The sequence below is a fragment of the Zophobas morio genome, unplaced genomic scaffold (assembly GCF_036711695.1).
Source record: "Zophobas morio isolate AGI-343-1 ecotype UQ-CSIRO unplaced genomic scaffold, CSIRO_AGI_Zmor_V1 ptg000029l, whole genome shotgun sequence".
Taxonomy (NCBI): domain Eukaryota; kingdom Metazoa; phylum Arthropoda; class Insecta; order Coleoptera; family Tenebrionidae; genus Zophobas; species Zophobas morio.
Window position 1 is genome coordinate 6,588,256 of NW_026972134.1, and position 24,326 is coordinate 6,612,581.

The 24,326-nt window shown below is 34.5% G+C and overlaps 3 protein-coding genes across 9 annotated transcripts in view; 1 reads left to right on the forward strand and 2 right to left on the reverse strand.

Annotated features, from left to right (window-relative positions):
* Positions 1-24,326, forward strand: part of LOC135137645 (neuroglobin-like) — a 316,194-nt gene that overhangs the window by 81,710 nt on the left and 210,158 nt on the right. The window lies entirely within an intron of this gene.
* Positions 8,776-9,257, reverse strand: LOC135137614 (chymotrypsin inhibitor Ani s 6-like). The gene is made up of 2 exons (XM_064067307.1): positions 9,147-9,257; positions 8,776-9,091 (listed from the first exon to the last, which is right to left on the reverse strand). The coding sequence occupies exons 1-2, from the start codon at positions 9,202-9,204 to the stop codon at positions 8,889-8,891; spliced, it is 261 nt and encodes an 86-aa protein (XP_063923377.1). The 5' UTR covers positions 9,205-9,257; the 3' UTR covers positions 8,776-8,888.
* LOC135137445 (serine protease inhibitor swm-1-like) lies at positions 21,702-23,647 on the reverse strand. Its single transcript, XM_064067100.1, has 4 exons — positions 23,516-23,647; positions 22,243-23,453; positions 22,003-22,191; positions 21,702-21,947 (listed from the first exon to the last, which is right to left on the reverse strand). The coding sequence occupies exons 2-4, from the start codon at positions 22,292-22,294 to the stop codon at positions 21,766-21,768; spliced, it is 423 nt and encodes a 140-aa protein (XP_063923170.1). The 5' UTR covers positions 22,295-23,453; positions 23,516-23,647; the 3' UTR covers positions 21,702-21,765.

The following is a 24,326-nucleotide window of genomic DNA, read 5'->3' on the forward strand; positions in this document are numbered from 1 at the left end:
TGTAAGGAGCACTTATCTGATGCATGTGTACCAACTTCTGGGGTCCCTCAAGGGTCAAATCTGGGGCCACTTCTTTTTTTACTTTTTATTCATGATATTACTGAGGTCATTGCATCCAACAAAGAATTTTTCGCCGATGATTTAAATATTTATCCTAGCGTCACCTCCATCAGAGACTGCATTTATTTAACAAGACTTAGCTAATATAATGATCTGGTGCGTAAAAAACGGACTTTGTCTTAATGTTTCCAAGTGTTTCATTGTTTTTTTTTTGTTGCAAGATTCATGTATTGTTCTATGATTACACTTTAAACGACATTTTACTTGTACGGAAATCGGAAATAGAGAACTTGGCATTATTTTTGATGAGAAATTCACATTTAGACAGCATGTACTAGACATTACGGCAAAAGCATTTAGGATTTATGGCTTTATATACAGAAATTGTAAAAATGTTCGTTCTACATTGGCGTTAAATGCTCTTTATTGTTAGAAGTAGATTAGAATATGATGTCTTAATCTGGTCCCCAATATATAATTTTTATGTTACTATGTTAGAATCTATTCAACGCAAATTTTTGAAGTACTTATTTAGTATTTTTAATAGATGGTATTTATCCTCATCAGGGGTACGATCATAATATGTTGCTACTTAGGTTTAATTATTATAATTCTTTAAATATTCGTCGTATTGTTAATGTAGTCCAGTTTTTAATAATTAACCTTTTTAATAACAAAATTGATTGTACCCAACTTTTGTGTCAAATTAACTTCACTATTCCACGGTTAAACTCTCGTAGATTTTTAACTTTTTATTGTCACAAGCCGAAATCCAATGTTTTAAAAAGATCTCCCATTTTCATTACGTGTAATATGTTCAATTTATATGTCAAAAATTGTGATATTTATTTCGACTTCATGAAACGGTTTTATGAGGCTGTTGTAAACTCAGTAGAAATATTCAACTATCACATCTTAGAAAATTTATTGTATTATATGTTTGTTCATTGTAATTGGGTCTGTAAGACTTGTTGGAAATAAGGGTTATTATTATTAATATTATTATCAATATTATTATATTATTGAAATAGGATATTTAGAACAATTGTATTAATTGTAACTAGTAAAATGTGCCACATTAAAGGCGCTGAGAAACATAACATAACATAACATAACATAACCATAAACATGTAAAAAAAAAAATTGACAGCCCGCGAAAAAAAAATTCAAAATTTATATAGAAAGCCTGCATCCTTTGTGCAGATGACGCGATAAATCCCGCCTGCTCGACTAGGAACCGCGGCCTCCGCTTCAGCCACGTATTTCGGTGTTATTTAACCTCAATTTCATTTAAATGTTCAATTTCTATAACTCTGACATTAAACTACAACTGAACTAGCGTTAAAGTTCAAAAAGAGCAATAAACAACATTTAAATCCGCCATACAATCTTGTGAAATTTTAAGCAACAAATAATTCTTATTTGAGATTAAGCTTGGACATCAGATAATTTATATGATGGAAACATTCATCAACAAAATATTTATATAAAAAAAAAACTAGCAAAGATTTACGAAAACAAAAGATCTGGTGTGAAATAAACTTGTGCAAATGAGGTTAAAACTGCAGAGCATGGAAATTTACGTTCAATTTAAATTATACAACGAAGAAAATTACTGAGGTTAAAATTGTTAGATAGAGAAATATTGTATGAGGTGAAAAAAAAATTGCAAAGCTAAGAAATTTACATGAGATTGATATTTGCCACACTTCATCAACGATTCAAAGCAAGAATTTATATCCAAGTGATTGGCTACTTAAAACAATTTGTTTTGAGAATTTATATCGTGAACTGTTTACCCCAAACAACCTTGTGTGAATAATTAAGAAGTGTTATAATGTAACACTTAAGTATATGCATCCAGAAACCTCATTCATTACTTTCTAAACAAAGGGTGTTATCCTGACCAAGTGAATTTCATGAAATGTCATAGTAAGTATTTATTTAGCAGGCTCCTGATTGTTAAATTGTGTTAAACTAGTTAACGATTGACCTCCTAACATGACCTGTGAATTTATAAACAATGAATTAAATTTACACGCGTCGGCGTCGGTTAAAAATTCACTTGTGGCGTTGCTGTGATGTTGATGTAGGCAACACAACGCACACGTACTACTTCCTCTCGCCTACGAGTAGGCAACTCAATATGCTCACCGAACACCACTCGTGATTGGTGAACCTGGCGCCGACGCAGAGACCAACTGGGGACACAAGGAGGCGCGAGTACGGCAAGTACTCTCTTCTGCCGCCGACATCGAAACGAAGAAGATGGGTACCGTCTCCTGTTCCACGTGTAAGATATCCGTTTGTAAATAAACTATAGAGAAACCCTACCTGGTGTTAGTCATTTCCACATTGGTGACCCCGGAAAGAAAATAGGAAGAGCTAGCACCATGGAAGAAATGCAAAAGAAACTGCAGGAACAACAAGAAATAATTTGCCAGTTCCAGACACAACTGGCTACCATCTCCAACAAACAAGCCCTTGATGAGGTAAGAAGTGGTTCAAATCTGAAGCTACCGACATTCTGGCAGCGAGACCCGGTGCTTTGGTTTGCACAAGTCGAAGCCCAATTTAATTGCGCGAGAATCAGGTCCGACCAGACCAAGTACTGGACCGTGGTAACCGCCTTAGACTGCGCGACGCTCCAGCCGGTTGCCGATTTGGTCGCCAACCCCCCAACAGAAGAGACAAAGTACGAAAGCATAAAATCCAGATTGATCGCCGCCTATGCAGACACCCCCGAAAAACGACTACGGAAGCTCATGTACGAAATAGAGTTAGAGGACAAGCAGCCGTCACAACTACTAAGAGAAATGGAAGCCCTAGCGGGTAAGGGGATCAGCGGTGACGTCCTCAAGACTCTGTGGTTGCAGCGTTTACCCCCACAACTACAGATGATCCTCGCCGCAAATGATAAAGAAACGCTGGACAAAATGGCGACCATAGCGGACAAATTGACCGAAATCCACCATACCAGCGCCATCACAGCAAATATTGGTGCCCTAAATCGCGGTACCTCCGCGCACGCCTCTCAAACCGTTACATCGGCGCAAGAAGATGGAATGGCTGCCGCCATTACGGCACTGCAGAAGCAGTTCGTAACTTTATCGACCACAGTAAACCAACTCGCAGACGACAGAAGGCGCCATGGGCAAGGCGAAAACTGGAATCGCGCCAAATTTAGGTCAAGGTCGAATCCGCAGGACGATAATATCTGCTATTATCACAATCGGTTCGGAGCAAACGCCAGAAGATGCGCCAAACCCTGTGACTACAAAAGGCCGTTAAACTAGAGGCGCCGTCGACGATTGAGGTGGTCCACGACGCAGCGCAAACACAACGCCTCTTCATCACCGACCCAAAATCAGGTACCCGATATTTAATCGACACGGGGGCAGAAGTTTCCGTGTTACCCAAGAGATTGTTCTCAGGCAGACAACATCTCAGCCCAGCTGAGACAACGCTCTTCGCGGCCAACGACAGCGCGATCAGAACATACGGCCAAAAGCTAATGTTCCTTGATCTCAAGCTGAAACGTCCGTTCAAGTGGGTATTTATAGTGGCAGACGTAGGCAAACCCATCATCGGAGCAGACTTCCTGAGGCATCACAACCTCCTACCTGATCTCCGCAACCGACGCCTCGTAGACGCAGCCACCCTCTTATCAACTCGCGGAACCCTGGCTATATGCAAGTCGCCTCAGATCACGACAGTGGCCAAGACGACGCCATATCACGCACTGCTAGCGGATTTCGCAGAAATTACACGCCCACCGCCACCTGGAACGAAGCACAGGGGCAACGTGTTCCACCACATCATCACCAGAGGTCCCCCGGTCGCAGAAGCTCCTCGCAGGCTTGCACCCGAGAAGTTGAGAGTGGCGAAAGCCGAATTCCAATATATGATGGAACAGGGCTGGTGCCGACCATCCAAGAGCCCTTGGGCTAGTCCGCTTCACCTTGTCCCAAAGAAACTCCCTGGTGAATGGCGTCCATGTGGCGACTATAGGCGCCTAAACAACGTGACAGTGCCTGACAGCTACCCCATCCCTCATATACAGGACTTCACCTACAGACTCGAAGGTAAAAGTGTGTTCTCCACCATAGACCTAGTGCGCGCATACCATCAAATTCCCGTGGCTGAAGAAGACGTTCCTAAAACAGCCGTGTGCACTCCGTTCGGGCTCTTCGAGTTTACAGTTATGACGTTCGGACTACGTAATGCCGCGCAGACTTTCCAAAGACACCTGAACTCTCTAATAAGTGACCTTGATTTCTGCTACGTGTATATAGACGACATCTTAGTGTTCTCCCGAGATGAAGCAGAGCACGTCGAACATCTAAAAATGTTATTTTCTCGGTTACGGGAGCATCACATAGTGATTAACCCGACCAAGTGCGTGTTTGGTGAAGCCGAAGTGAAATATTTAGGACATACGATTTCCGGGAGTGGAACCAAACCACTTGAGACGTCGGTCAGTGCAATCCGCGAATTCCCCAAACCAAAGACAGTTCAAGATCTGCGACGGTTCCTTGGCATGATCAACTTCTACCGACGTTTCATTCCCCACGCAGCCCAGACCCAAACACCACTTCACCAATATCTGAACAGCGCGCGGAAGAATGACAAAACAATAGTCGAATGGACAGAGGAAGCTGAAGCTGCTTTTGAAACGTGCAAGACAGAGTTAGCCAACGCCGCGCTTCTGGCACATCCCGCCGAAAATCTGCCGCTCAGAATTATCACCGATGCTTCTGATTACGCAATCGGGGGCGTACTAGAGCAGCACTCCAATGGGACCTGGCAACCTTTAGGTTTCTTCTCCAGAAAACTTAGCAAGGAGCAGCGCAACTACAGCGCATACGATCGTGAGCTGCTTGCAGTCTACGAAACCATAAAATTCTTCAGGCACATGGTGGAAGGCAGAGACTTTTGCATACTCACCGACCACAAACCCCTCGTCTACGCGTTTCAGCAGAAAGCAGGCAAAGCATCCCCAAGACAAGTCAGGCAGCTAGATTTCATCGGCCAGTTTTCTACCAACATTATCCACATTTCAGGTGAACAAAACACAGTTGCAGACACACTTTCAAGGGTCAATGAAATCACAATTCCTACGTTCATTGACACCGACGACTTAGCCAAGGAACAAGAAAAAGACGCCGAACTAAAAACACTTTTAAACTCTGATACAACAAGCCTGCAGTTAGAAAAACTCACCCCACAGGCCGGCCAGAAGGCTATCTGGTGTGACACGTCAACGGGGGTGGTCAGACCATACGTTCCACAAGATTCGAGAAAAGTAATTTTTGAAGGATTTCACAACCTCTCACACCCCAGCGGCCGAGCGACCAGTAAGCTCATCAAGAAGCGATTTGTGTGGCCATTTATGGAGAGTCACATAATGAAGTGGGCACGAAGCTGCATCCCTTGCCAGCGATCCAAAGTTGGCCGACACACCAAAGCCCCATTACAGCATTTCGATGACGTCACAGAACGGTTCCAACACGTGCACATCGACATAGTAGGTCCGCTACCTCCCTCTCAAAGCTACAGGTATTGCCTCACTATGTCTGACCGTTTCACCAGGTGGCCAGAGATCGCACCCATGACCGACATGACCGCAGAGACAGTCGCCAAGACATTCTACGAAACATGGATTTCAAGATTCGGTTGCCCAAGACAAATTACAACCGACCAAGGGCGACAATTTGAAGCATCCACCACGAATGCCTTGGCGAAAATTTTGGGCATTCAGCGCTCTCGGACGACGCCATATAGGCCCCAGAGCAACGGCCTTATCGAGAGATGGCATCGAACCATGAAGGCAGCCATCATGTGCCATGAAGCGGAAAGTTGGCTAGACGTTCTACCTACAGTATTATTAGGGTTACGTACAGCCATCAAAGAAGACATCGGACACTCACCAGCAGAGCTGACCTACGGAACGCAACTGAAAGTCCCAGGCGAATTCTTTTTTAGCAATATCGACAGATCCGTAGAACCCACTACTTTTGTAGAAAAACTACGGGACCACATGAGGAAACTTCGCCCAACTCCAGCGTCGCACCACATTAGGCAAAGCACCTTCGTCCACACAGAGCTCAGTAAATGTAGCCATGTTTTCCTAAGAGACGACACCGTGCGAAGACCGCTCCAACAGCCCTACACCGGTCCACACCTTGTTCTGTCTCGTACTGCTAAGATAATAAAGGTCAATGTAGGCGGTAGGGAAACAACAGTGAATATCGACAGAGTAAAACCCGCTTTTATTCTCCAAGAACCAGAACCACCACCGGCTCCATCCCCAGTACCAACACAGGAAGTTACTCAAACTACCAGGTCAGGCCGCAGGTCAACACTCCCCGCACGTTTCAGAGAATGACAACTGACAGCCGTTTTGACAGCTGTCACCCGTTACTTGGGGGGGGGTATGTGGCGTTGCTGTGATGTTGATGTAGGCAACACAACGCACACGTACTACTTCCTCTCGCCTACGAGTAGGCAACTCAATATGCTCACCGAACACCACTCGTGATTGGTGAACCTGGCGCCGACGCAGAGACCAACTGGGGACACAAGGAGGCGCGAGTACGGCAAGTACTCTCTTCTGCCGCCGACATCGAAACGAAGAAGATGGGTACCGTCTCCTGTTCCACGTGTAAGATATCCGTTTGTAAATAAACTATAGAGAAACCCTACCTGGTGTTAGTCATTTCCACACACTTTTCCGGTTAGAAAGCCGCAAGAATTAGTTGTACGTGTTGGGGAAAGCTGGGCGCCGTCGTTGTTAGGATTAATTGTCGTTACACAAAGGCCTTCTCCCTGTTATTAACTACCAAGCCAACTAATTTAACCTAGCTAACTTAAAACGTCCTTTTCACCATGCTCCTACACACAGAACCAAAACCATTATAACGCTTTCCCCATTCTTCGCCATGCCGCCATCTTGTCTACTAACTGCCCTCTAACTAAAATCTCAAGCAGACTACTACCCACTACACGAAAACGCTAACGTGCACATGGTTGCCTATCTTCAACGATTTTTTTATTGACTTTTTTTTAAATTCAAATTATTCAAATGTGATTTCGCACCTCTGTTAATTAATTTCAGCGTGAAAATTTGATTCAAATTCGGTCACCACAAAATAAAAAAAACATTCTAGCTCCTGATCCCATGTCTGGAGAAATATACACAACCCGTAGTGAAAAACTAAGTATTTCTATATCGAACGTACATTTACATCGTCGACATCGTGCAGGTATGTAAGATTCTGGAAACTGTTCTAAGCTCTAAATAGAATCTTTTATCCACGAAGAATTACAGGAATTCAGTATTAAAACGATACTTTGAAAAATTTTTCCACAGACACTAGTTTATAAAGCGATCGATCCGCGAAGTGTCTTGAAAGAGTCAACTTGCAGCTGGTTCTGTGAAACATATACTTACTAACTCAGTCTAGTTTATTCTATTAGTTTTCACCACATACCACTCTATCTATACTCCTTTATACTGTTCTATCTACTGTATCTCGTTATATAGCGACTTATTATATTAACACAAGATTGATGACCTAGTTCTCTGTGATGGGTAAGCATTTGAAGGCTAACAAATTCGAGTTCCACTACATCAAAAATATAGGGGAATTTAGAGAAAATAAAATCGTTATGAAGAAACAATAAACCAATAAAGGGCGAATTTCGTGCAAATCATGCGTGGGAACTAATAATAAAGTTGCGGGATGGTGATAGCGGCAGGGATCTCTGTTGTTATTATGAATGTAATGAATATTATTCCGTCGCTTTAGGATTGCCATAAATCATCCAAATATTTAAATACGGTATACTATAACTTGATACATCCCGAGCGTAAGCTACTTTCATGTTTTCTCATTACTTCATGATCCCTAAAGTATGAAAAAATAAGTCTCCCGTTTCCGTCTGTCTATCAGTCGTTCGTCTGCGTCTAAACTACTTTGATTGTGATCAAATTTTATATTTTTTTTAGAAAAATCATGTACATATATGATACAACGCTAACCAAAATTTGTCTGATCGTCCCTACCAACAATGTGATGACGTCATCTCACAATTTAACATACTAAATTTCATTCTACAACTTAACTTTGAAACCACGAAACCGAATGCTCTGAAATTTTAATGAGAATTTATCTGTTTATCCCCACCAAAAAAAAAAAAAAAAAATATGATGAAATCTCAAAATCTTGCCGCATAAATCGTATCTAAAATGGGGAAAATATGAATCTACATTTGTGGTTTATAAATAAATTCATATTTTTTATTATGCATTACAAAATTTTGTTAGGCGAAATTCACTTGATGGTATGCACGCTTCATCATTTGTCCTTTTACATTTGATACATATATTCATTTTAATTTATATGGATTACCATAAAAAATTGATATTTGCAAAATCAAATTTTAAAATTTTTCGGAGAAACTGGATTTGTTAGACTGGACTTCAGGGTCGTGAAAAGGTCTGTGTAAATACCCACAGACGATTTTTTTATTGAAACGACTGTAAAAATTACGAAATTATTTTAATAACGTGGTTTTATTATTTTTGTTATTTATTTTTTGTCTGCTAATATAAATTTTAATTGTTACGAAGAAATCACCCCATAAATTAACACATCAGGTCAGGTTAGAAGGGAAAAAAAGTTGTTCATAATAAGTAATAACACAAGTATGTGGAATGCAAGTTTATATATTCTTCGAAAATATATATAAATCAAAAGTCATTGCAAATACAATAAAAACTGTCTTATTTTTGTTTTACTTAGATAAAATGAAGGATAAAAATCCTAGGTATTTATATGGAAATAATCCTTCGTGCAGTCTTTTTTCGCCACACATTTATTGCCATTGTCGTTATCCCTTACGTATCCAACTTTACAGTTACATTTTTTCTCCTCTGACGGGAGGCAGAAGACAATGGCATAATTCTCGCAAGTTTGGCAGGCAGTACCGCTTTGTCTGAACTCTTCTCCTTCAGGACATGTTGGAGCTACAATAAAATACCAAAATACCATAATTTTTACTGTTAGCAAGATTTTACTTACCGGACTGTACTACAACAAGAACACTCAACACGAGGAGTATAAGCACCTTCTCAGTCATGTTGCAGCGATGAGAGTGTGTTATTTATCCAACTGTGGTCTTCATCAAGGTTGACATTATTGTTTTTTAAAATAAGTCTGAAAAACCCGGTTACCGGTCTGAGCAGCGAGGTGTTTGTTCGAATAACTTCAAATTAAGCTTTTGAGAATAGTGCGTCTTGTGCTCTTATATCAACTATAACTTTTGTAAATAGTTGAAATATTCTTTAAATGATGTTGGGAAGTATGCTTCCACTACAATTATATCAGTCATCGCAAAAGTACAAACACAAATATTCTATTCATTTTACTGCCATTCATTTTGTGGGTTTATTGAAATGTAATGTACTTTTGCGCAATTTGTTAGGTAAACGAATCTGGCAATATTTACGTAACACACTCGTGTTTGTATTTATAGACAGCAGTATATTTTGATTTTGATATAACTTGTCTAAAACGACAAAACCATGTGGTTTCATTGACTATACAAACACTGTTATTGTCGCATTGTGTAATTAATTTAAAAATTGCAGGGCGTTATATGAACAAAATGTGTTTTTGTTTGTATTTTCTGCCTCCACATACCATACAATAGAAAGTTCGAGTTAGAATAAGCTAGGCTTTTGTTTTTTAATTAAATTTTTGTTGACACAAATATTCCATGAAAATGTTTGTCGTACAAATAAAAGTGAAACGAAACATTTTTAAGTAGCATATACAAATCAATTTTGAAATACAGAACGGAATCACCAACTTCATTTTTTTAAATGGAACAGTCGGTATATTTTTTTATAAATGGAAAGCTTGCTTTTGTTATAAAAAAACAACAAACAGAACCTATATTCTAAAATCAAAAACTAAAAAATTATTTAGTCGCCTGAGAACTTGTTTGATCTACGGACCAGAGCGCGCTCAGGCCAATGTCGATTCTAAGCGATTTGGCTGAATTGGATTATAATTTCTGCGGGAATTTACAAGGAATAAGTGAACATTTTTGGTACATATTTAGATGGTTTTATTTACAAATATAATATCACATGTCACATGTTTCAATATCACATCACTGTTTGACATGCAACTACTTATTGAAATCGTAATCATTCAAAGGATTTTTTTCGGGAAAATGTAGTTATTTTTATGTTTTGGGAACATTGTGTTTCACTTTGTATGAATTTTCAAATGTTTTTAGTGACAATTTTTGTGGTTATTTTCGATACATTGTATGATATTAACGCTGAGAAAAAAAAATGAAATATTAAAATAACTGAAAATTTGAAAAATCGAAAACCTGAAAAATCGAGAAATCTACAAATCGAAAAACCAAGATGTCAAGAAATTGAAACAAAGAAATCGTAATACCGAAAAATTGAAAAATCGAAAAATGCGAAATTTAAAAAATTGAAAAATAGAAAAATAGAAATATCGATGAACTAAAAACCGAAATATCGAAACATCAAAAAATCGAACAAATGGAAAATTCAAATACATAATTATCTAAAATTTAAAAACCAAAAAACGAGAAAACGAAACCGTAAAATTTAAAAAATCGAAAATTGAAAAATTGGAAAATTAAATCGAAACATGGAAAGACCGACAATCCGAAAATAAAATATCGAAAAACCGAGAAATCGAGAAATCAAAAAATCGAGAAATCGTGAAGTTGAAAGGTCGAAAAATTCAGAAACCAAAATAGACCAAAATCGAAAAATCGAAAAGTCAAAAATTGAAAAATTGATAAATCGACAAATTGAAACATTGAAACATCCAAATCTCGATATATTTAGAAATCAAAAAAAAAAATCGCAAATTTGAAATCATCGAAAGATCAAAAGATCGAAAAGTCATTCGGTCAAAACAATCGAAAAATTGAGAAACCGAATGCCAAAATCGAAAAAACGAAAAGTTAAAAAAGTTGAAAAATTGCAAAATTGAAAATCTAAACTGGAAAAATAAAAAAACGAAAAAACGGAAAATAAAAAAACTGGGAAGTCGAATAGGTCAAAATAAAAAATCCAAAAATTTTAATTGAAAAACTGTTAAATCGAGAAAATGAATAATCAAAATACCGAAACATCCATATCTCACAAAATCGGGAAATCAAAACGTTGAAAAATAGAAAAATTTAAAAAATTAAAAATTAAAAAATCGAAAATTTGAAAAAAATGAAAAATTGCAAAAAAAGTCGAAAACCAGGAAGTCGAAAAATCGAAAGATTAAGAAATCGAAACATTTGAAAAATTCGATAATATGAAAAATTGAAATATCGAAGAACTGAAATGAAAAATCCAGACAACGAAAAATCTAAAATTTTAAAAATTGAGAAATGAAAACATCAAAACACTGAAAAATCTGAAATTTAAAATCGAGACATCGAAAAATCCAGAAGTCAAATAATCGAAATATTGCAAAATCCCAAAACTGAAATATCGAAAAACTGAAAAATGAAAGAAAAACTGGTGAATGGAAAAACTAAAAAATCCCAAAACTGAAATATCCAAAAATTGAAAATCTAAAAAATTGAATAATTGAGAACTCGAAAAATCAAAAAAGTGAGATCGAAAAATCGAAACCTTAAAATCCAAAAATTGAAAAATCAGAAACTCGAAAAGTTGAAAAATCGCAACAGTCGAAAGTCAAGAAAAGGGAAAATCAAAAATCGAAATTAATTGAGAATTTAGAAAATTCAAAAATTAAAAAATCGAAATTTTAAAAATCTTAGAATTGAAGAGGAGAAAAATTGAAAAAACGTAAAACTGAAACATCGGAAAATTGAGAAATCGAAAAATTGAAAATCAAGTAATTTAAAAATTGAGAAGTTGGAAAATCGAAAAATTGAATAATAAAATTCTGAAAAATTCCAAAACTGAAATTTCGAAAAATTGAAAAATGAAAGAAGAACTGAAACATAGAAAAACTGAAAAATCTCAAAACTGAAACATCCAAAAACTGAGAAATTAAAAAATTGAAAAAATAAGGAATGAAAATGTCAACAAAGTGAAGTCAAAAAATCAAAACCTTAAAAAATTGGAAAATTGATGAATTGAAGAAATGAAATATTTAAAAACTGAGAGTTTATAAAAGTCAAATTTGAAAAATTGAAAAATCGGAATATTTAAAAATGGTAAAATTAAAGGGGAGAAGTATTTTAAAACGTAAAAATGAACCATGAATTGAGAAACTGTAAAATCAAAAATTGAATAATAAATAAACTGAAAAATCCCAAAACTGAAATTTCGAAAAATTGAAAAATAAAAGAAAAATGAGAAATTGAGAAATCGAAAAATCAAAAGCATGAAGTCTAAATATTGAAACCTTAAAAAATAGAAAAATAGAAAAATGGGAAAATCAAAAATTTGAAAAATTGAAAAATTGCAGAATTGAAAATCTGGAAAATTGAAACAGTCAAAAATCAAGAAAGGTAATCAAAACATCGATTAAATGAAAAATTGAGACTTTATAAATGCCAAAAAATGAAAAAACGTAAAACTGATACATCAGAAAATTGAGAACTCGAAACTGAAAATCAAGAAATTGAAAAATTGAGAAATTATATAATCCAAAAATTGAATAATAAATAAACTGAAAAATCCCAAAACTAAAATTTCGAAAAATTGATATTTTATTTTATATTAAGGTGCATGTACATAACGGAATAATTTGTTTTCTATTATCATGCTGCTCTTCTTTATATGTATGATTGTAACACTCACTACTCAGGTAAACCAGTTGTCAAGAGCTTTGAAATGTAAATTTTATCATTAGGGAACATTATGTACTAAATCGTTGAGACGTTTATGTACTGTTTTAAAGAAATCGGCTTTGCAGAATCTTTAGTGACACTTCTACAACACTCAAACATTTTGCTCTTACTTTTAAAAATTAATTGTAGCACGAAATGAAAATAAGATTTATGGTTGGACCCTGTTTATTTCGCTGAACATTATTAAAACAAAAAGAAATCAACAAATGAACGAATATCAGTGAAAGCGGTTTAACCTTGTTGCGTTATTGCTAAAAATTTTAATTAAAAAATAATTAAAAATTCATGCAAAGTAAGTCCTAACGTTTCCAAAAGATAAAAATAACTACAATTTTCCGAAAAAAAATTATTGCATGATAACGATTCCAACAACGATTAATTTTTTGTAGTACCAAACATAAAAAATAGTTCACTTATTCGTTATAAGGGCCAACTAAGCAATTCTTTCCCGTAGAAATTATGGTCGAAACCGGTTAGCATGTGTATCAGATCACGGAACATGGCGTTGAAATCACATCGTTTCTCAATGCTTTTAGAGTCGAAATTGGCCTGAGTGCGCCCTGGTCTGTAGATCAAACAAGTTCTCAGGCGACGATTTAGTAAAATAAGTCAGAAACTATCTATGTATCCATTTAATTCAAATCTTGCTGCTTGAAAAATAAATTGTACTGGAGGTATTCGAAACGAATTATTAATAATTTAAAAAATTGGGGTTAGTTTAAACTGAAAAAGAGAATATTTGCAAATATTACCGAAGACGATGACACGTTGCTCCATGTTTTGTTAGTTGTTGTTGAAAATAGAGACAGCTTGAATCAAATTTTAGTATTTCGCAGTGCAGTATTAATCATATTGTGGAGAAAATACCATAATTGGATTTTTCTAGTAGGTATCAACCTGAAAGGCGAGCAATATTTACGTATTCTGCGGCAAATGAAAGAAGTTTATTTAAATAACTTACCGTTGAATCAATCTATGAGAAACGTAGATATTTGCTAACAGAAATAATATTTCAAAACCGTTGGATGGGGAATAGTGGCCCAATAAGATGGCCTCCAAGACCGCCTGATTTGATTATTTCCTTTGGGATTTCATCAAAGAAATGTTTACTTTGATGAATGGAGAGACGAAGGTCTCTTGAAACAACGCATCAGAGAGATTTGCACAATATTAAACCCACAGTTCGTAGCGAATGCCACACAAGACATTCATAGACGTGCGGAAAGTGTATCGAACAAAATGGAGACAGTTTTAAAAATTTCTTGCGAGAAATATTTACACTGTTGTTGTACATAATCAAAATATTTATTATATTTAAAAATTATTAAATTTTAGTCTTGAAGTGGTCTGTATTTCATTTAATGGTGGTTTTTGTCGAATAAAAAAATTTTTTATTTAAATTTAATGAAACTGTGCGAATGAAAACATGGTTTTTAATTTTTCAGCATACTAAATTTTCTTATTTCATTTCTTGCAAAATATACTGGGTGTTGCGTTTAAAAATATAAAGTTGAGAATTAAAGAATGTGTACAAATTTGTCTGAAGAAGAAAGAAGCTATCTTCAAAAATAAAAAAATCTATACCCTGTATAACTGTTAACGGAGTAGACAGATGTTCTTCCTATAACTTTAAATAATATTTGAACTTATTTTATTGTCTCGTTGTGAATGAAATTTTAAAACTACTGTCGATACTTCAATTCATCCAAAGCGACATTTTACAAAATTGTGAGCAACCATATGATTCAAGAAAAGTAGAAATTCTAGAACTTTTAGCCCAAAAAGTCGACCGCATGCAATGACATCTTTTAGAACATTCCAAGTCTAACTCACACAGGAAAGTAAGTGAAAATTTAGTAGTCCTGGTTTTTCACTTCTAAAATCCAGCATAGTGAGAAAATGAGAAGATTAATTTATGTCTTCCCATTATGTCCCTTTGAAAAATTAGAAAGGTTGGATAGACGACGAGCATTTCAGGTATACAGAGATTCAATACCACTATTTTCACTCACAAACTGAGTAAAAAAGGTAAATACGAAGCCACACATTCATCAAAGGTGTTATGTCTATCTAGAAAATATGGGGCTAATTTGTTGAAGCATTTTACTCAAAGATTACTGAATATAAATAATTAATTAGTAAGTACTATGTGGTACTTTTTCTCCTAATAACATTTTTGTATTGACAATAAAATAAAAAACTGAAATTTGACATGTTAAACATATGTAATACATTCTATTAAATGTGTCGACTATTGGCATCGTATTAGCTTCGGTTTCACAGGAAATGACATCAACCTTTTTTTCTATATCTTATTTTCGTGTTCTGGCTTGTCACTCCTAGATTAAAATAAATAAAACATTGTAGTGTCAAAACATGGAAAACGAAAGATTTAGTAGTATTTCGCAAGATTTGCAAAAAATTAAGAACAATCTGGGTCTTTCAAAAAGAAACGCACAGTCTTTTTCCGAAAAACGACAACATATGAAGAACATACCGTAGGTGTCTTGAGAAAGGTTAATGTGGATCCTCATATTTCCATCCGGCAAAAACATCATGATTTCAAAATTCATTTACATCAAGCTTTGGTACCACCTGATTTTGAAAGAAGAATGGCTTTTATTGCTTGGCTTATGGAGGCACGTGAAGAGGGTATCATAAGTAATATTTTATGGTGAGATGAAACCGTTTTAATATATACATATAATCAATACAATTGCCATTACTGGACTTCAGAAAATCCTTACTGCACTGTGCATCACCACATAACGCGCGAATGATAACATATTATTAATTTAATGCTACATTTCTTTATAGATGGATTGGCAAAAATGGAACAATCCGGTGGCCTGTCAAATCTCCAAACCTAACCTAGGATTAACCCAGAAATGTTACAAGTAGTAACAATCAGGGGTCTACTTCATCGAGCAGAATGTTATTTAGGGTCAGGTCAACAGTTTGAACGTTTAATTTAAAGTTATTGTTTTTGTATCGTTTTATTTTGCGTTAAACTTTAATTTTATTAAAATACTTAGTTGCTTATGATCGTTTTAAATTTCTTTTTTCTTTTTGTATTTGAACATCGTAGCATGTGATATATCATTGAAAAGCCAAAAATGGGCACTATTTAATGTATTGAAAAATCATAGCCTTTTGTATTAAAAAAAAGAAAAATTGATGTCATTTCCGCCGAAATTGAAATTAATACGACGCCAGTAATCTATCCATTCAATAAACTGTGTTACATATATTTAACATGCCAAATTTCAAATTTTTATGCTTTAAAATAATTGAGATATTTGAGTGGAACAGGTGCGATGGGACATCCGGTATATAAATCTATTTGTCTACTATTCATTCTAGGAAGATTGATACTAAGAACAAACATATTTTCCACACATACGATGTTTGATGACGTCATTTCATTGCATTATCAACGGCTGTGAAGTTCTTAATTGAATTAGAAACTATTGGAGAATTTTTACCATCATTGTCCTGTTTGGAATCTGGAATCAACATGACTAATTCCTTCATGAGTAACTAGAGTAAGAAATGTTAGAGCGGCTTATATATATCTTGTTTCTCATAACGTAATGCATGTTTTCGTAATTAGCAGTGGAAAAGTTTTTATGGATTAATTTTTCTGGTAATTTAACCGACACTGCTGATTTCATGCACCTGCATCTCATCCAACGGCCAAAGATTACCTGTCTAATTAGTAATTAGAGACCTTGTCTAACTCGTTTTTCGTAATTAATCAGTCGATTTTTGTCTAATATATGCAAAGAGTCGTTGTACCACCACCAGCATTCAAACTACTGCATCCTCTAAAAGTGTTCCATTATTACAATGTTTCTAGAAAAACCCACCAAGGAAATGCAACTGCTTATCAGAACAAAATGCAATGAAAACGTTGAAACTAGAAATCAGGATCTTGAAACAATTAAAGAATGGCTTAGAAAACAACCACACCTTCCCGATTCCTGGATAGTTTTTCTCAAACGTTACTGCATTTTTGATAAAAGACTAGATGTACGAGTAAAATAAAGGTAACTGACAAACGTGACCTTAACGTATTTTTTTACCTTCCAGATGACGTGATGTTACTTGGTTATTTACGCAGCTGTAATTTTTCGCTGGAAAAAAAAAACAAGAATAAACTAGATAAATATTTCAGCATCAAGCATGTCCTTCCGGAAATTTTTGCAGATTTTGATATCACAAGACCGAAGTTACAGGAATGTATACGTGTAGTGTATATAAAACTACAGATTAACGAGTCTGTACGAAATAACAAAAGTAAAAGAACAACAAACAAGAAGGACTGTTAGTTTTTTAATGAAATTTTATACGGAAGCTAAGAGTTGTCAAAATAAGAATCGATTGGAATTTCAGTGTTATCTGTTCAGTAGTTAAGTAAAATTATCAAAAAACCAATCAATCTGCACTAACTCAATGTGATTCGATTTTGGTTACCAAATTTTATATATTTTTAAATACACGGTAGTCGCTAACTGGGTATTCCTCGATATCTCGTGAGTTGCTGGAAATACAAAAAAAGTTGTTAAGTTGCTTAGATTAAAATTAGCTAAGTTGTATGTCACAGAAAACTATATTTAAAGGAGACTAATTTTTATTAATGCTACTTAGAGAACCATTCAACTTCAGGTTTTAGCATTTCTTTCTATCTCTAATAATAAGAGCTGAGATTTTGGGCAAAAATTTAAAAAATAATATCGGAAAATAGTTTTATTTAAAAATGAAAATCACTCTTCCAAAATGCAGTTTTTTGAGAATAGTCTTTTTTGTTCTAGCCAAATTTATTCAAGTCCATGTCTAACATCTGAAGGTTACCGAGTGCACTTTGGTCGTATGATTGATTCAGAAGCAGCAAATATTAATTTTGTCACACTTTTAAAACTAGTAATAATGATTTGTGATTAATGTGTAATTATCTGCGTATAATATTGAAGAAAGTTGCAAATTATTAAAATCGTATCTAGAGAACCGTCAACAATTAGTCAAATTTAACAAAACGTTTCCGTACCATATTCCGAGTAATTAAGGAGTACCCCAAGGTTTCATTTTAGGACCTCTCCTATTTTTAGTTTTTGTGAATGACCTACCAACTACATTAAACTCTGATTCTGTATTATATGATACCACATTGGTTCACAGAGAACAATCTTGTGCTGAATGTTAACAAATCAACAAAGATAATCTTTACTTTGAAGAAAGTAGAGATCTCACTCAGCTTTCAATCGAACACTAACTTTCCGAGCTTTAGTTTGGATTCTAAACTCTAGTGGGTTACTCATGGAGAAAATACTGCAAAGAAAATCTTATCCAGGGAATATAGGATGCGGTTATTTATTTCACTATAAAATTTTGTAAAAAGGTTCCACAATACCTTAAAAAATATATAATATAAGAATTTTAATAAATCAATAAAAAAATTGTTAATAAGCAGTGCCTATTACAGTTATGACCAGTGTTGGGCAGTATCTAAATACTTGTATCTAAATAAAGTATCTAGATACATTTTTGGGTATTTAGTATCTGTATCTAGATAAAATCGATTTTAAACACAAAATATCTGTATCTAGATAAAAAATTAATGGCGCAGACACTGATACATTTTTTTATTTCACTTTTTTTTCAGTAGTTATTAGTTGAGTTATACTAGTAGTAATTTTTGATACTTGATGTTGGTGATTTTGGTCACATAAACAAAAATAGAGGTAAGAGGTCCACTAATAGTGTTCTGTCACGGAAATTTTCATATTTTAAATACCATAATTTCCTACATTGTAGCCTTCAGTACTTATACGTCTTTAAATATAATCCTGAGGGGTAATAAATCAAAGCGATGGTAAGATGGTATTTTAAAAACTATAAACCACAATTCACTATTCACTGCGTTTTATCGGGGCAATGCATTTTATCTGTGTACCTGAGCAACCCGGGTCCGGTAGGCCCCCTGGTTGTATTTGTGTTATTAAATAAGAGTAATTTTAATAGTAAAAATATTTGTTTAAGGTATGTTATTATTTTTAGAAAATAATAATTGCGTGTTACATAATGATTAATTTTTTCAATTAGTACAAATTAGTTTTGTAATCGACTAATCGAATGTTCAATACATACATTTCTCTCGCATAAATCGCATATTTGTTAGTGTTTTATATCTTTATTTTTCAGACAAATTTAGCATCTTTTCCTGTTGCCACATGTGTCATTTCTTCACTTTTTCATTGTTGGACGTTGGACCTAACGTGAGACGGGCTTTTGCCCTAGAATGTGCCGATTATGTTTAAGTGTAAATCTTGGGCAATAAATTTAATATTTTTACAACTCTCGGTTGAATAATTTATCGTGATATATTCTCAGAAATCGTGAAACGAGATTAAAATGAAATGAGTTTCAACAAAAATCTGAAAATTTAAAGTTGCACTTTGGTGATTCCGGCCTGCCAGGCAGCCTTTGATCCTATAAGGGGTTTAAATACCTTTCTAAGAAATTGTATTTATTTTGCCTTATTAAACGGAACCTAAAATAAATACCTGCCGCACCGGGATAGACGATTACCGGACATGGTCATAAAAGAATCGTAAGCCGATATTGAAGAATAATAATTTATGACAGGTTCAGCACAGAATAATAATTTCCCGTATTCTTTTGAAATATTAATTTTAATGCTGGAGATAACTAAGTATTAGATATACTCAAACAATTTATTAAACAATACATAAACATGTTTTCAGTTATTTTATTCGCCAAGCCTTCAAAAAGTATCTGTTTTCTTCTGTTCTGTATCTAGATAGAAAAAATCAAAAAAATCTGTATCTAGATACTTTTATCTTCCATAAATCTACATCTGTATCTAGATACTTTTAAAAGTATCTGTCCCCAACACTGGTTATGACGAACTTCTGGAAGACAAATCTGTGTTTTGTAGTAAAATGTTTGTATTCATGTTGTCTGTTTTTATTTACATCGTAATTATTGTATTTTATAAATTTTACATGTATTTATATGATATACTTCTCCCGACATGTACAAATATTCCGTCTGGGATGTAACGTATGAATAAAATTATTATTATTATCATTCTTATTATCATATAGAGATACAGGGTGATTCGGCCTAAGTGACGAATGAGATTTGTAGATAGAGGCAACTAGAAATACATAATTCATTTATTCCTTGATTAACATTAAAATTTCAAAAATGTCACAAATCCACGAAGTTTGTGGTTTTGAAAATGTCAAAGCAAAGTGTCACTCTAAGGCATTACGTTTAAAATAAAAGTTGATGGAAATAATTCTCTGAAAATGAGTTTCACGAATTCATCGTGGATTTTCTGACCGTGTTTGTTTACAGTTCCATTGTTGGAAAACCTAGACTCATCAGTCATCACTAAATAAAATGTCCCTCAAAAAATTGAGATAATTTAGCAAGTGTTCCCGCACAAAATTGCAAATGTCAATCTTCATGAAAAGTCAGTCTCTCGTAGTTCATGAACTAACTGCATACATCCGACTAACAGAAGATTGACTTACGCCAATTTCTCTCGCAATTGCCCATTGTTCAATGTGAAAAACAAACAGTTTCCAAAACTCAGATCTCGTTGTTCAAATGTGTAGCGGCTGAAACACTTTTTCGTGTACCTACAGGCCAAATGTTTCATAATGTAATTTCAAGTCTTCTGAAAATTTTATCTGTTGGATGTCTACGTTTGGGATATTTCTGGGCGTACAAATTTGTCTGCTCAAAATTGACAGTGACATGAATACAAACTTAGATTCATGATATTTTTTAAATTCTATTATGAATCGAGCAACAAAAGAAACATGTATTTGTTAGTTATATGAGGCACGTGGAACGAAAACACGAACACCAGTTTAACACATTTATTATACAAACACAAGTAAATATACATTACAGTGAACTTAGATACACGCGCGCGGACAACCGACCAGCCATGAGTGTGACGTTCGTCTTCGTCATAGCTACGTCATCGCTGGCGCAGTCGCGCAGTCTACCGCCGAATACGCGCTCCATCTATGTTTCCTAACATTATTTTGGGGTGCTTATTGGGACAAGTCAAATTCCTCATTTACGCTGAATCAGCCTGTATATTTTTTTACAGTTTCTGAAATCTTTGTAACTAATAATCTTTAGGAAAATAAATTATCGAAAATAAAATAAATTCTTTACTGGAAATATTGGAATATCACTATTGGCTTATGTCAAAACAGGACTGCTCTAAGATACATTCACCCATAAGCTGATCAAAAATATATTCATTTTTGGCATGTATTTAATTCGTTTCAATTTATTTTATAATTAAAATAATACTTAGTTTATTAAACTTTCATGGAACAAATTATCTATATTCGAATATTTTTGAAAGCTTGATTCAAAAAAATCTATGTTTATCATATCGATTTATTTATAGTTGGGAGAATGCGTTTAAACTTTCCAGTGTTTTGTTTTTGTAAACAGTACCTAATGTTTAAACAGTGCGTCAGAGTAGTGATAAACTTTCCCCCCGGAATTTTGTTTAATAATTATAAATTTTAACGTTTACAAACTTACTCTCCTTTTTTCTACTAAGTTGCACTGTTTAAAATTGCAAAGAAAATGGGAATAACTTGCCAATGTTACCAAGGATTAAGACGTTAAAAAATTTTGGGCCCTGCAAAACGGAGAAGGTGAATACAGTCTAAAATTCTGTGTTATGGAAAAAAATGTATTTGACTGGAAACATACATTTATTACTCAATAATTAACATAAAAAAAAAGATTTAAATACTGCTATTAACTTGCAAGAAAACATGATTCTTCTAAGATACATTCACCCATAAGCCAATCAAGGATATAATTTTTCTTGCAGTAACACCCCATTACACAGTTGTCGGTACACTTCTGATTTCTTACAGTACATGTATCAGGACATTCGCTTCCACAAGATGTATATTCTTGATTTTCTAGACAATAAGCTAGAAATTTGCACGGAATTAAATATGATTTTCGAATATAAAATCATTTAATTACCTCCACATTCTGTGGGAGCTATACATGACTCTCCAGGTCCACTTCTAAGAAAACCTGGTTTACACTGACAGCCTTCGTTACACACAAAGAAGTTGCAAGTTACATGGTAAGGCTGCAAACACGTCGGCAAACAAGGATCTAGACAATCTGTAGGTTCTTCGTTTTCTCCACACTCTATTGCTGTCGAGGCTAAAAAATGAATAAGATAATTAAGTTTAAACTCAGGTTTGATTTACGCACTTTCCCAGATTATGCTAAATAATATAAGAAAAAGAATTAATTTGTAGTCCATTATAAAGAAAATTACGTTAAGATTGAAAACGAAGTTGGAACTGTTGCGACTTAAAAACTCTCGACCTTATATGTTTTTCGTACGTTATCTTGAGTAGCTATTGACCGCTATGACTACAATATTTGGATCAGAATTGATAATCAAAATGTACGTGCAAATATTTTGGTAGTTGGTTGCTGCCTATGCATTCTCCACTTTTAAACTTTTTCAAAGATTAAGTCAAAATCTAGGCTTCATCTAAAAATAGTGCCATATCGATTAATTTTTGTCAGGTGAATCTCTCGAGTGCTTTGTTTTTGCAAAGAAAACAGTTATTATCAAGACATCACAATAACAAGTAGCTGCCTTTGAAACTAACCATAAATTTCGACCTTTTTAATTTTAATTGTGTCACATAAATTTTGTGAGTTGATAAATAATTTAGTGATTCATGCTTACCTCCTACTTAACACATTTTGCATAAATAAATCAATTTAAAAAACAGACGTTTTCTAGAAATAGAAACGTGAACCTTTTAGGAAATTGTGCCACGAGCTCAACACTTAAAGCGTTTAAAGTAGTTATTTTAAGAACCGCAAACAGGTAAATTCAACAGATGTCCAATCGATAAAATCCAATCATATTCGTAAATAAAACATGAGGCATTCTATCTTTTATCATCGCTAAATAATATCTTTACCCTGTTTTCCTTTGTTTGGTATTAATCAATATTCAATCACTTGGTATAGCTAATAAAGCAATTTCATCATTTTTCTTCTACAGGAAAATTCCATTTAATTTACGAAATTAGTTTATCGATTTTTGTTTTTTTGCGAACAACGAGATAACAGCTTTTTTAAAGATCGGCTGGAAAGTAATTAATTAATGCAGTCGAGGTTCAGCGCGATCATTGTTATTTCAGTTGATTTATTATTTCAGTAGTCATATTATTCAAATTGGTGGAAAATGATAAGCGATGTTGGCTGCGTTTGACTACAATGCTTAGTGTGACTTGGCTGCGATTAGTACATTATTGTACTACAAACGAGCTACGAAACCCTTATCATGTAAATCTCATTACATTATACAATCTAGTAAATTTTGCCTTCGTTTACGTATTTTCTGCTACTGATGTCACTTTGAGCGTTAGGCCAACACTGCCTTCGTACTGTTCTTCTAGCTGTAAACATAACACTTATTCAATTTTGATATTTAATAATAAACTATTTTATTTGTAGTAACAGGAATCATTATCTGCAATTGTGACCACTTCAGTCGCGCTTCGCATTTGCGCCACATCACTCACAATCAGTGTTAAGACAATGTTTCCCAAATTAATGTTCTTACTATTATTGTTATTCTCAATCTTACGAAATACTAACTCTAATTGTATACGTTCACTTCAATTTATGCAAGAGCGTAAAACTTGCCCTCCAAACGAAATTTTCACCGACCATGCGTTGACGTGTCAACAGACCTGTGAAAAACCATACCAAGGACCATGTTTAGATGCGTGTGCTGAAGGATGTGTATGCAAAGAAGGATATATTAGAGAAAAAGAAGGAGGACAGTGTGTACCTAGGGAAAGTTGTGTAGATCCAGGTTAATTTTTAACTATAAAAAAATATTTATATTTATTTTTTCTTGTGTAGAAGCAATCAGCAGAAACGCTACCGTAACTTGCAAAGAAAATGAAGAATTTACTGACTGCACATTTTGTGAATTTTCTTGCATTTTTACCGATACTCGCAGTTGCCAAGACTTCGTATGCTTACCAGGGTGTGTGTGTAAAAAGGGTTATTTGAGAATGAAGAAAGGAGGAGAGTGTATTTCCGAAGAGGAGTGTATGAAATGGCACGAGGTACAACCGAAGCGTCCACGTTAATTGTAAATAGAGAAAATTAATGCTAATCCTGTCATAACTTTTACGAAGTGATATGATTCGTCTATTAAAATTTTAATACTAGTTGTAAATTTTATTTAAAAAAAAAAAATAACAAGTGATTTTTCGACAGCAATTTTACTTTCATTGACGATCATCGATTTGCACAAA